This window comes from Nylanderia fulva, unplaced genomic scaffold (assembly GCF_048542155.1).
Source record: "Nylanderia fulva isolate GAGA-0341 unplaced genomic scaffold, ASM4854215v1 Scaffold46, whole genome shotgun sequence".
In the NCBI taxonomy this organism is placed as follows: domain Eukaryota; kingdom Metazoa; phylum Arthropoda; class Insecta; order Hymenoptera; family Formicidae; genus Nylanderia; species Nylanderia fulva.
In genome coordinates this window covers 645,576-660,583 of record NW_028190543.1, presented here as the reverse complement: position 1 = coordinate 660,583, position 15,008 = coordinate 645,576, and the positions used below count along the sequence as shown (strand labels likewise).

The window sequence follows — 15,008 nt, the reverse complement described above, 5'->3', positions numbered from 1 at the left end:
TCGAGATTAAATGCCACTACACTTGGTGTTGTTCTAGAACCATCGGCATTAAGAAACACTTGTAGTTCTCCACCAACATACCCAGCCACACACGAAAAAGTTGTACCCAAATCTATTCCAATTGCTTTTGAAGTTCTCTTTTTATTCTCTTGCGTTGCCATTTTTCTCTTTATGCGTTGAAGGGGTTTTTCTTTTTTTATAATTTTTTTTTTCTAGAAATTTCTAATTTTCTAGAAAATTTTGGTTAAAAGAAAGTGAAAAATAAAAATGATAATGTAATCCATTTTCTATAAAACAATAAATTTTATTAATTTGTTATTCTATTTTGTATTTTAGCTATTCCTTTCTTAAATACCCTTCTTATAATCCCAAAATGATTTTATCTCTCTCTTCAGTGAATGTTTACACCAAAACTGTGAAAAAAGAGATGTTCAATCTTTCACATCACGGTTTCCTAAGAAGAAGACCAATGAGAGAGATGATACAATTTGTAGTGTTAAAGCTGGTAAATGAGTTAAAAAGTAATGAATTTGAAGAGATAAAGCATACCTTTGACAATGGTAGAACATATCTATTTTATAGCATTGTAATAGAAGGATATGCTTATATAGCATGTATAGAAGATGAATACTCACAAAGAAGTGCATATTCTTTGCTTATAGATGCATCGGATGATACTAAAGATTATCAATCTTTAATATCCGAATACAACGATCCTAAAAATACGGATATAATACTTAAAGTTAACAAAGAGCTGGATGAAACAAAGGTAATTCTCTCAAAAACACTATCAGACGTATTAGGAAGAGGGGAGAAGTTAGACGAATTGGTTATGTCAGCAGAGAATCTTAGCATGCAAACCAAAAAGCTATTTGAGCTGTCTAGAAAACAAAATAGATGCTTATGTGGGTTTATTTGATATTAAAAAATTTTCATTTAAAGTTATTATGAAATTGGGAGCGAAAGGTAGTAAAACCAATTATCATCATAAAGTATTGGCATGGTAGCACATGATACAAATCTAAGGTGCTTCTTTTTAAGAGAAAATACAAGATGTGCTGTTGTAACATTCCAGATATGAATTCCAGAACTATCCAAACAAACCAAAAAATTGGCAAAAATTCTAAAATCCTCGGGCTGTGTGTACCAGACAAAAAGAGTACCTCTGTTTATAGCTCCACCAAAATTATCAACGTAGCACCCTAAATGATCAAAGCACACGATAAATTGATTTTCAGATATCTTGAAGATACTCTTAGCTGTGGAAGTATCTAAGAGATAAAAATAGTAAGGGATACAGGGGTCTAGAGGATCTATAAGTTCTTGCGTTCTAAGAGAGTTAGGATCCACTATTTCAAAGTCCTTGCATGCTATTATAATCTTAGCCTTTAGAAATATAATTTTGTGCACATCAGATCCGATGTACAGCTTTCTGTACACATGAATCTTTGTCTTGTTATTCTCGTTCTCGTCTATCTCAAAGAGGGTTATGGAGCTGGTAGTCTCATTTGAGATTAGCTTAGCTGCTATGTACGATTTACTAAAGACCGTACCATAAAAGAATGTTTCTATGTTATCTAATAGGAAATTATCTTCTAATGTTGTACTTTCTTTGTTAAAAAAGGATGTAAATAACTGTTTTTTACATTGATAGATCAACAACTTGTGTTCCGAAGCATAGATCATCTTCTTTACCGGTTTATCATAGATTTTAACTGTAATGCAATCACTCCATTTGAATACGCCATCACACCTAGACATTAAAATGAATTCATCACTAACATTATCAGTAGATTCATTTATCGATTCACTTTCCGATGTTTTTAGAATATGCTTTAACAGATTTCTCCAATTCTTTTTCCTTGATTCTTTCTTATCTCTACAATTACCTTCTTTCCTATCCTCCTCTTTATTATCACTTACCTTATTCTCTTCCTTTGAGTCTAAATATCCTAGAGGATAAGCCTCTCCCAGATATTCTCCATTACAGTAACAAACATTTTCTATGAACTCTGTGGAGAGAAATCTTTTTGGTAGTAACCGTATATCTTTATTAAAAAACCTCTTAAAACCTTCTATCCCTCTTTTTATACTATTGTAAAAGATATCTCTTCTTGAGATCTCTTTGAAGTAGAACCCTACCTCATGTGTCTCCCATTGGTGAATTAAAAAGAATCTGTAGAGTTTAGAAAGCTGAGGATCATTAAAGAATTTTGAGTTATTTATAGTCTCTTTCTCGACTCTGTTGTCTGTATCACTTTCAACTGCTGATTTGTATCTAGAAGATCTGGACTTAGATTCCTTCTCCGGAGCGAGTCTCTGAGGATCTTCTGAAGAGATCCTATTTCCAGAATTGTAAGCTTTTTCCTGTACTATCTTTGAGCCTTGGAAAGTTTTCTTGAGATCATCAGATACCTTTCCAGTATTAACATCTTCCTTAGGTTTATATTCCAGCGAAATGTTATACTTCACTAGAGGTATTGGATCATCACAAATATAACCACAATATCCACCCATCTGTTCTACATAATCACAAATCAAAACCAAGTGATCGAAAACATAAACTTTGAGAACCATTGCCTCCTTGATTCTAGTACTTTTTATTATCACATCACCCTCCATTAATAGCTTTCTGTCCCTCAAACATAAAGATAATCCTATCTTTTTGTCTATGTTACTTTTATATCTCAACTCTTTACTTATTTTATATATCTTAAAATGGTTATCTACTTCTCCCAAAACTTCATCCATCATTCTATTTATCTCTCTAAACTTCTCTATTAATAATTCTATTCCCTTTTTGTACTCCTCGTTTGATTCATACTTCGATACAGCCTCAAATAATATCGGATATCTAGCTATCTTCTGAGGTTGTCTATACATAAAATTCTCAAGTCCAAATCCTGTCTTTTCCTTCTCTGAGAAGAATCTTTCCACTTCATAAGCAAAGGGTAAATTGGTTCTAATCTCTTTGTTCAGTTCATATGCACATCTCGATAACCTAGCGTTGTAATATTTATACTCTATAAACGAATCTATGTATTTTAGATATATCGTGTGATACTCTAACGGAATATTATCCGCTCTACATTCTTCATTCTTACTTTCCATGTCTTTTAATATCTCCTTGTGTAACTTTATAATGTTATTAATATTTATAAATGTTGTTTCGTTCAATTCTATTTTTCTTTGTGGTACCAAACTATTCGCTTCTATTATACACTTTCTAAATTCACTTCCCCATAATGTCAGATCATCAATATATTCCCTTTCTGAATTATAAATTTCTAAAAGTGATTCTACTCTCTTCTTTTCGTTAGGCATAAAAAGGAACCTTTTGTTTCTTTTTGTGTGTTTCTTTTTATTATTTGTTTTCTGATATTTCTCCTTTTAGAAAAGTTGTTTATCTTGGACTTAGATAACCCTAAAGAATGATTTTTAGGTACCATTTTAGGTGTCAGATACTTTCGAATAGTAAAGATCCTCTTATCAGCTATTTTCATTTACTTAACAATCGTAAAGATTGTTATTACAACAAACCTCAATTAATAAAAAAGTGGTATTAAATGTAAACATTAAATCTTTACTTATTTTATGCTTTATATGTCCTTCTCCTTAAAAAATCCGCTTTGTAAAATAATTCTTCTACATCAACTTTGGAACTCTCTTGAAACTTACTCATACAGCTCTCAAATGAATTTGCAATAATATAATCTTTAAGTAACAAAATCATTGCTGCACAGCAATACAAAACCATCTCGAATCTTGAGGAGTCCGAGAAAAGCTTATCCCATAACCATAACACATCTTCAATGTCAAACTCTTGTGCTAAAAGTAAAGAAACCCATCTAAAATGGAACAAGTTATTTGTTAATCCCTTTTGCTCCATATTGAGGTATAATTCCTTGTCATTATCCTTAACAATGTTCATGACCCTTTTCATTTTCCATCTAATACCTAAAGTTTTATCAAAATCCATCTTCTCAACGAAATTCTCTCCTAATTCGCTCATTAGATTAAAAAAACAGAAATAGGAATCCTCCTCCACATACTTCCTTTCATCCTCAATACTGCTAGTTGCAAATACATAATATATAGGTAGTAGTATCATATTCATACCTTGGACATAACCTATGGATGAATTTGTAACCTTATATGTGAGTAATATCCTCTTTAACGCTTCTCTATGAAGTGTACTCTTTTCAGGTGATTTATTTATTGAGTCTAAGAACTTACACTCCTTGATGTTCTCACCATTTGGTGTGGTTATTGATATCTGGTGTATCGTTGTTCTGTCTATATCATTATTAGATACTTTATCTATGGTGTTATCAAGTTCTTTTTCATGTAAAGCTTTCTCATAGTAAAATTTGTAGGAACTTCTTCTTTCATTTAAGAACCTTTCGTATTTGAATTTATTTTTTGGGAAATATCCCAAAAATAGCTTCCAATACTTGGACCTCAACTCTTCACAACAAAAACCATAATAACAATAATTCATTATTTCGTGTGTATTCACAGGGATGTAATCTTTAGGATCCAACTGCTTTTCAATATTTTTATACAATTTCACATATTCCTTATCTTCTAAATAGTTTTGGTCTATTCTAGACCGATCTTCTTCATTTGAATTGTTCATTAACATTGTAAATGTGATTTTTAACTGTTGAGTAAGGTTATTATTTCGGTTATATTCCTCTCCCCACTACTTTTTCTATTATTCAAATAACCACAGTGACCTTCTTACTCCTTTATATTTCTTTATTGTGGAACAGTTATCCAGTTGATGTCTTTTGTTTCATCTTATTTTCTTTCTGAAACGGTTTGTTCCTTTGAATCCACCAGTTTTAAAGAATAGAAGTAAGTAAATCGCTCTTTGTAGAAAGACATTTAAAACCTCTAAAGTTAAGACGTATAAACTCCACATGATACTACCTGTACAAACTAAACTTATTATTTATTTTACAAAATACACCAAAAACTATCTTCTCCTGGATTTTGAATAGTTTATTGGTGAATTTACCAAACCTTTTCCTTTGGATCCACCTATAAAAGCTAAAGTGAATAAATCTATGAGCTCTTCTTTACTTTCAACACAAAAATTGATTTTAGTGTTATTTCCAGTGCTACAATCAATTTTTATATGTTTAGATTGATAGAAACACATAATGTTTAAAGGATCATATAACTCAAAGTGATTTATTAACTCTGGAATGTCATTTATCTCACAATTGTAGATTTTTACGAATTTTGACATTTTATACGCTATCCCAGATAATAACACATCCATATATCTACATATAGACGTATTTGAATCTCCAAATCTTATAACAATAAGTTTTTTACTCTTTTCTTTCATTATTTTATCTAGTTCCAAACTTGAATTTATATTTTCAATTGGACCGTCCATTCTTAGAGATTCCCAGCAAGGGGAGTGTGAAATAATGCTAAGCAATAAACAAAGTAACCACATCGCTAAAATAATATACTTGACAATACAATACCATGTATAATTGATATGTGAGATATAAATACTTCTTCTTTCCTATCTACCATTACATCTTCTAATAACGAAATACCAAATATAGAAATTAAAAAGGAGTAAAGGGGTAATATAAAAAGATTGAATAATAAAAATGGTGTGGCTTGTTAAAAGGGTAGAAGATATGATTTTTGGCTTAGAAAATGGTGCGTATTATAAAGGTGATCAATCAACATCGAATGGTTCTTTTAAAATAGATATGGTGGTCAATTCTTTTGATTTAAAACAGTCCTTTATATGTGGGTCATTTAAAGTTTATAATCTCACTAGACAACATGATATTCTAACTACTTATTTTGAAGGTGAAATCATTGGTTCAAAATATCCATTCTCTGAAATAAAAAATCCAGATAATGTTGACATCTTGCAATGGAACAAATTTAAGCAGTGGAGATATGAATATGCCTTTAATCAAGATCTATACGATCAAAATACCGATAACTATCTATATCTTAGAATAAAAGAGTTATTTTTACTTCCTGATCCCACAATTAAAACCATACCAGGCGCGTCTATAGATGGATACTACTACTGCTGTTACTGTAAAATTCGTGATTGTTTCGATGGATTCTACCATTATAAAACCTCATCACTTCATTCATCTCAACGGATCTTCTTAGAAAGATCACATTCAAAACTATCCGCATCTTACGATTTTATTTGATTAGATATCCGCATAACATAATTTTAATTTAATTAAAGATGGTATTGATCACATAGATATAACACAACTGATTTATACCGCATTTTTATTTGAGATGCAAATAAGCTTCTTTATTTATATATCAAAAGAGAGGGTTGAGATAGATGAAAGAATACTTCAAATTTAATTAAAATACATCTAAAATTATGCACAATATGACACAATTCCATTTTTTTACGAAACAATTTTTCTTTCTCTTGAAGAGTTTGGAGTTCAAAACAAAAGAAAAGAAAAATTTTGGATTGGCCCTCATAAAATGGAATTTGAATGGAATCCAGAGATACCAAAGAAGAAGGATAAGCAAGTATCCAAGAAATTTATAGCGGAAGGAAGAGAGTGGTGTTTGATTTTAAGTCATTCTCAAGGAATATATCTTACTTTAGAGTATTTAGGTACTTCATTTTCAGATATATACACCACGTTCAAGGTAAATATTAACAATGAGCAAGAGTTTACCTTTCTACATCTATTTTCTAGACACGATTCTGACTATAGCATTCTTTTGTTTGATAGAGAGGGAGACGAGTATTTAAACCCAAAGAGTGGCAGAGTTAATAAACAAAAGATAGCCAATGAGGGGGGAAAAGAGGATATAAACAGTGGAAGAAGTGAGAATGGAGAAAGTAGTGGAAGGGAAAATATAGAAACTAACACAAGTGTAAGTGATAGAAACATAAGCAGTTTGGTGGAAATGGTTCCAAGTAGTACGTCAAATACAAATTCAACATCGTACTTTTCACATCTAGAAAATGACTCTTCCATCTCTCTTGCCTTTTAAAAGCCTAAACTTTGAGGTAGGTTCTCAAATAACGGTAAAGTTATGTTTGAGTGTTAGGAACGAGATATATCATTCTAAAGAAGAGACAGGATATGTAGGATTAAGAAATTTGGGTGCTACATGTTATATGAGCTCACTCCTCCAGACCTTGTTCCATATAAAATCATTTAAGGATAAGATTTACAGTTTAGAATCTAAGAGAAGAATCTTTAGCCTACAAAAGTTATTTTACAAGCTAGAAACAGGAGAGAGTGAAGTAGATCCCAGATTCTTTATTATGGGATCAAAATGGGTAGGTGAAATAACACAACACCAAGATATTCACGAATTTTCAAAGATATTTTTTGATATTCTGGAAAAGGAGGATAAAGAGCTGTTGACCTTTATGAATGGGTTGTTCCAAGGAAAGATTAGAAATTATATAAAATGTAAGGGATGTAGCTGTGTGAGAAGTAACATAGAAAAATTTGATGATATTCAACTAGGGATAAGAGACTATAATAATAACAAGCTATCTAATAATCTGGAGGTATCACTCAAAAATTATACCACACCTGAAATTTTAAGTGGTAGAGACCAATACCACTGTGAAGAACATGGATTGGTAGATGCTGAGAAGGGATGTGTATTTTCTGAATTGCCATCAGTGCTTTTTATACTCCTTAAAAGATTTAATGTTGATTTTGAAAGAGGAGAGAGCTACAAGATCAATGATAGGTTTGTATTTCCTAAAATTCTTGATATGAATCCCTACATGTCTCGAGATCTACCAGAAAGTAGGGATAATGATGCGATAGAAAGTGGTAGTGAAAATACTGTATCTAAAGTAGGATGTAACCACGAAGATAACATTTATAGGCTATACTCTGTAATAGTTCATTCTGGAGTATCGGAAGATGGTCATTACTACGTTATTTTAAATTTAAATAATACTTGGTACAAATTTAATGATACAGTGGTAACAAAGATAACAGAACAAGAAGCTTTGATTGATAATTTTGGAGGTGATTATTCTCACAGGAAGTGTTTAAAGAACTTTTCAGGATACTTCTTGGTGTATGTAAAGGAGGGTGAATATGAAGAGATAATTAACAAGGGAAAGAAGATACCAGAGAGAATAGTTAAAGAGATGGAGGATGATAATAATAAAGAAATCAAAGCAAGATTATTTTCCAGTGAGGATATAGTGGGATATACAGGTGTTGGAACGCATAATATAAATTCTTATGATTATAGCTTCACGGGTATATCTGAGGTGAGTGCATTTAAAGAGGATACGATCTATTCACTTAAAAATAAAATTATTGATAGGAATAGAAGCATATTTAGAAAGAAATATTTCTATATACTGGAGATAAGAGAAAATGGAAATGAGATTTCCAGTAGATTTAATGTTTCTTGGAATTGGATTGATGAAAATGAGACAGTGAATGAAAATATGAAATATTTTATATTTCCTAGCAATGAGGTGGTTGATTTTAAAGAGGATGTTTTGATATTTTTAAAGAAGTATACAAAAAATGAAGAGTGTAAATACTCCTACCCTTTGAATTTAAGGTTAGAGTCCATTCTTTGTGTTAATAAGGAGAAAAAGATTTTAGAATATCTAAACATCATAAAAGAGAGATTTGATATAGAAGAGGAGATAAGTATACTATTAGAGGATGTAGTATATAACTCAGACCTACCAAATATCTCTCTAGTGTTAAATTTGGATGAAAATATGGGGAATATAAAGAATGGGAGTATTTTTATTATTTGCTGTAGTAAGGAGGTGAATGATTGTATTAGGTACTATCAATACCTTAAAGATGGTAAATTCCTTAACATTTCATGGGATGGTGGAAGTTTTGGATTTTTTGCTGGTAGGAGATGGAGATTTTCAGAATTGGAAGAGAGACTTAAAGAGTATTTATTGTATGATGAGGTGATAATAGAGATGAATAACAAAATGGAATTGGATAATGGTAATAAACTATTGGAGGATATTAATTTGTACAAAAATAACATAAATTTAAAGATAGGAAGTGGTTATAGGTTAATTTACATGAGCTATAGCCCTCTAGAAGAGATAGATTATAATAGTAGTATGAAGCATGTGCATATAGTGGTAATAAAGAAGAGTAAAAGGGTGAATGGATTGCTAAAAAAGTTGTTTAACTCAGAGCTACTTTGTGTAAGGGATATTTCCAAGAATAGAATAAAGGAAGAGGATTTGAAGGAATATCGAGTTATATGTACAGTAAGGGATAGTACATTTATCAAAGAGTATTCTTATTATGATGAATATAGTGGTAAAGGAATGGTAGTAGTAAAGAAGAGATCTGAATATAAAGAGATAAATACGGTGTTTTCATATCTTATAGATGGTGAGTATAAACCCATTGGCTTCCCTTTTAAGATACCACTCAACGATATAAAGATGGTAAAAGAATTTAGACTTAGATTTAATATTTTTAATGCTCTTGTTAAATACAACGGTGTAAGATATAAGGAATTAGGAGATGACTCCTCCCTTGATGAATTTGATAATTTAGATGTTCTGTTAATAAGAAATAATTAAAAATTTTAAAAGTGTTTTATAGCATATTGGTGAAGGTTAATCCCTCCTCTATGTCAGATAGTTCAACAGTGTTCCTAACACAGTTTTCTTCATTTCTTGTATGAAATCTACTCTCTTTATCTATCTTATCCTTAATCAACCCAATACTTCTCTCTATATCATCTGTAGAGAGAGATGACAAATCAATTCTCTTTAAAACATCTTTGTTCAAATCCTTTAATAAATCCTCAAAGGATGATTTGTCATCCCTTTCTATAAACCTTTTAACACTCTCTATAAAGTACACCTCTGGTATTACCTTAAATTCACTATCTTGTATCACCCTCTTTAATATGTTTATTATGGTATGATTGTTCTCCCTAATCTCCATTACTTGATTCATCTCCTCTTTAGAACTATCTTTACAATCCTTCACTTTTTTAAAGCTCAGGATCTCTCTATAATTGGCTACTTTACCTTTGAATTGTAATCCAAATCTATTTTTATTTATTAAATCATTTGTTTCTAATCTTATTCTCACCAATGGACAAGTATACCCTCTAATAATGTGGTCGATTCTCTCTTTTAAAATATGTTCATTTATAAACTTTATATTCTCTATTACAAAGGGTCTTACACTTTGCAGTTCTATTCTTTCCACTTTAAGATACTTTCCATTTATGTTATATCTAGATGTGGTTAAAGTATCACTCTCTTTGGATTCATTCTTTTCCTCCATATCTAAAAGATAAGCATACTTCTCTCCACTCTCTCCATCACAAAGAGATGTTCTAACAGTAGAACCTGGTTGCAATATAACAATATCTCTGTAAGAAGAGATAAAGCTGTCATGTTCATGTCCATATATAACCATATCAAACATATCATCTATAAACTCTATAGGAAGGTATTCATTAAAGCTTCTAGGAACCCTATTCTGGTGTACAATGAGAATGTTAAACCAATCCTTGTAATCAGAGGGTCTTGAAAAGAAGATCTTTTTTTCCAGAAATATTCTATAAATCCTTCTATCTCTAACATTCCCTAAAGGGTATATAGCTACTTTACACCCATTTTTGTCTAATAAAATAGGCTTTACCTCTATCTGTTCTATACTCTCAGTTCTACCTACGTAGTTTATCAATCCACTAGAATGTAAAATGTCGAGTGCTGAGAGAGATCCTAACCCACATGGATCATCATGGTTCCCATGTATTGATATAACAGGAATAGCAATATTCATATTTCTATCATAATAATTCAACAATGTACCACTCTTTATTAATATTTCTTTGTCACCTAAAACGTATTCCTTCAATAATTTTATGGTTCTATTCATAGTGTTCCTAGAAGGTTTGTTTTCGTGAAATAGATCACCACCTTGGAGTATCAAATCCACATTTTTATTTTTAGATATTTCTAATATCTCTTTAAATGTATTAAATGAATCATTGCATTGTATTTCATCATTCTCTTTATATCCTAAATGATTATCAGAGGTAACCAAAATTTTCATCTTTCACTTGGAAGGATTAAATTCTTTAAACTCAAATAAACACCAATATCAAAAAGAATTAGCACCTAACCCCAGGTTTGTAAACAACATATTTAAAAATAAAGCAAATTTTATTTATCCGAGGATGTATCTCTCACCATACTCTTCTAATTTAGAGTTGTCATTTTCTAGTTCTTTAATTCTCTTGGTAGCATATTTAAAAACCTCCTTAAAATCACTCTCCACCAATATATTGTTCTTTATAATGTAATATTTCTTGTTTTCATTACACTTTACATATTCCAATATTCTCTTATAATTCTTTATCTTATCTTCTATCTCAACTCTTATATTTAAAAGATTATCTACTACTCCCATATTCCTATATTCTACATTATCACTCTCTCCCATTCTTCTCCACACTCTCTACCTCACCTTTTTAACCCTCAACGTATCTTAAAAACAAAAATACTAAATACAGTGCTTTAAACCTGGTAATATCCTATCCTCATCCAAAAAATGGATATTTTATACAACTTTTCTAATACACTCACCAATTCTCTCTATAACATATAAATCTCTACAGATCAAACAATCTACTAAAAGATATTTTACCTTTCCTATCGATTCACTACTTTCACTAATCAAATTATCCATTATTAAATATACCTCATCTCTCTTTAACTTAGGATATAACTCTCTAAATATAACTATCTCCTTTATATACTCACTTAATGTATCATTTATTCTCTTATACAACAATTCATTTACTTTATTTATCCAACTGTACTTAAACAAAATTTTATAGCTCTTAAAAGAGATATTCTCTCTAAACCTTCCATCTGTTATCTTTGATAGATCATAAAATAAAGTGAAAGGATTTAAACTATCTACAAATAAGGTACTATCTATGGTATTGTTATCTATTTCACTATCTTTCACTACTTTACTTACCTTCTCTTCTAATATCTCAATATAGCAATTTAGATATTTAAGAAGAATCCTCTCCTTTCTTCTAACTTTGAGAGAGTTACTCCCCAAAGGTATCCTTTTATCATCTAAAATATTTCCATAGTAAGAAGAGATATTCGAAGGAAATACTATTTTATCATCAATCTTGTCATTTTTGTATTCTTCCTCCTTTAATATTACATTACTACACTCCACATAACACTTATATACCTCCATATTTCCCATTTTTACGATATTCTTAGATATCAACTCTATACAATTCATTCCCTCTTCCCAGTACTTCTCACTTAAGGCTATAAACTTTGTCAGCTCCTTTAATAGGAAAATAAAGCTTAAATTTAGATCTTTCATGATATTGAAATTATTGGTAACATCATCTTTTCCTTTACTTTCACTTGTCTTGGTATTAACATTGATTTTATTAATTCTACCAGATATTTCTTTTAGTACATAGAGAGATAGCTCATTATCATCTAAAAACAACCATTTACAGTACAAAATCAATATATTACACCATATCTCCTCTAGTGTCACATCTTTTAAAATGGTAAATATCTTTTTTTGTATCTCATTTACCTTACTATCCTTTATTTTGATAATGTTATCTAAAGAGTTAATAAATAAAAGGTAATAATAACAATTACCACTATCAAATGGTAAAATAAAGAACAGGTCTAATAATGAGATATAAATTGTTTTATGATGACAAGTGGCCACATTCTTTAGAAGTGAAATGTAAGATAAAATTATCTCATGATCAAATGGATCATTGGTTGTTTTATTATCCCCTATTATCTTTTTATATCCTTCAATACATAGAATTCCTACCCTTTCCCTGTACTCAGGATCCAGCTCATTATTTAATAACCTTTCTATGAACTGTAAATAAGAAATTAAAAAATCCTTTATAAAACACCTCTTAACACCTTCAATCAAATTATTTATCTCTAGCAAATATAACATTAAAAGAGAATGTTTCTTATCATCCACATCTTCACTTTCTTTATTCATGCTCAAAAATATTTCATTTAAAAATACATCCTTAAGATATTCCCATTCTCTGAGGTCATACTCATTCTTTTCCGAATTTAAAGTATCAAAAAATTGCTTAATTGCCATCTCTAAAATGTTAGAGTCTTCAATTTTAATAATCCCAACAATAACATTTATATATACCTTCCATATCTCAATATACTCTTCCACATTAACATCCCTCTTTCTAATTATAAATTCCCTTATTTCCTGTAGCAAATTCAAAATATTCAGCGATATATTTAAATCTTTGCTAGAACTCAGTATTTTATATAAATAGCTTATCATTCTCTTCACATTCTCACTTCCTATAAAATTTAAATAATCCTCCGTTATTGATTGTAAAATATTAAAGTTCTCATCAACCAACTTTTCATAATTACAAGAGAGCTCCAAGATGTTAAATGTTATATCCCAAGAATTACATAGAGAATCTCCTATTATTTTTAACACTTTAATTAGTGTGTTTATAATTATTTCTATCTCCACTTCCTTATTATCATCTACCTTTTCATAGCATTTCATTTCTAGATATTTTAATGGTATATTCTCCATTTCCTTGGTAAAATACTTTATATTCACGTTTTTGTAGTACATCAAAACCAACAAATTTAAAACTTCTAAATTAGAGAATGATACTTCAAGTGATTTTTCTAATATTCTAATATTCTCTGGTTCTACTATCTTTTTAATACTCTTAACAAACAATGAGTTTATCTTACCAATACTATTATCTATCTCTTTAATACTCACATTGTTAAATAGATCATATAACTCTTCATAATTAAATAAGTGAACATTATCCAAAATATAATTAAAAAATATAGAATTATATTCTATTTTAGATAGAATAATCCACCAAGAATCTTTCATGTATCTTCTAATGCTAATACACGCCTTAATACACTCTTCTAGAAAATAACTATCCCAAGTTACGATATTTCTAAGGTATTCATTAAATACTTCCTTATTTTCTATGCAAAGATAATATAAAATATATCTTAGAGTTATTGAGATATCCTTTTTATAAATCTCAGTTATATTCTCATTACCTTTGAGAACGGAGAGAAACTCCAATGACATGAATGTCTTAAATTCAGATTTCCTATTATTAAATGGTACATGAAATAGGATTATATTTTCACTAACTTGAATATCACCCGTATTAACTGTATCTTCTCTGTTTTTGTATTCTCTAAATGCATAATCCCTCACATTATACATTACGCCTAACTTTAAAGAATTGATTGATGAGGTGTTATTAAAAATGATATTTGAAAAGATGGATCTTAAGATATTAGAAAAGCTAAGAAATATCTCTTGGTTAGATTCTATGAAATTGTAAATTTTAAAATCAAAAGAATTGATAAACTGCAATAAAGAGAGAGAATTACACAGATTATTATTTATAATATTGTTGCTATTACAATTATATTCTATAACTCTAAATATTTGTAATATTTCTACTTCAAACGTTTCGAACTTCTCTTTTACCAGTTCTTGAATTATTTCATAAACTTTTTTTTGCTCCACATTGTTCTCTAAAATTTTCTTTTCTAAACTTTGCATAATTTTAGTTTTAATCTTTAAAAATTCCTCAATTTTATAAATCTCACTGTTCCTAAAGAACAATTCCAATAACTCTAAAGATAGCAAAGGGTTTATACCATTTAAGGGAATATCCTCTGGTATGGAATTATCAATTAAGTGATGTATTACATTTAAAAATAATACTACATCATTCTTAAATATTTCCTTTAGAGATAATCTATTTGATAGATCAATACTACCATCCTTGAGATTAGAAATCTCCTTACTTTGCTCCTCTTCTTGATTCATTTTCTCTAAATTCGAAAATCTTTCCAAGACCTGAAATAAAATTTGTTTTACTATCGCTACGGAGGTATTTCTAATCTGTAACTCCCCACTTGAAGTAACTTGTAG

The 15,008-nt window shown here is 29.9% G+C and overlaps 1 protein-coding gene across 1 annotated transcript; it reads right to left on the bottom strand.

Moving 5' to 3' along the window:
- Nucleotides 1-687: 687 nt before the first annotated feature.
- Nucleotides 688-3,111, bottom strand: LOC146721526 (uncharacterized). Its single transcript, XM_085486644.1, has 3 exons — nt 3,105-3,111; nt 1,164-3,023; nt 688-716 (listed from the first exon to the last, which is right to left on the bottom strand). Exons 1-3 carry the CDS (start codon nt 3,109-3,111, stop codon nt 688-690), a joined length of 1,896 nt encoding a protein of 631 aa, XP_085342770.1.
- Between the last annotated feature and the right edge of the window lie 11,897 nt (nt 3,112-15,008).

What these genes read in the sequence shown, in the direction of transcription:
- LOC146721526 (XM_085486644.1), bottom strand. An exon ending in TGGTGGAGCTATAAACAGAG is followed by an intron (nt 717 to 1,163) that starts GTACTCTTTTTG and finishes CCGTATTTTTAG; the next exon opens with GATCGTTGTATTCGGATATT.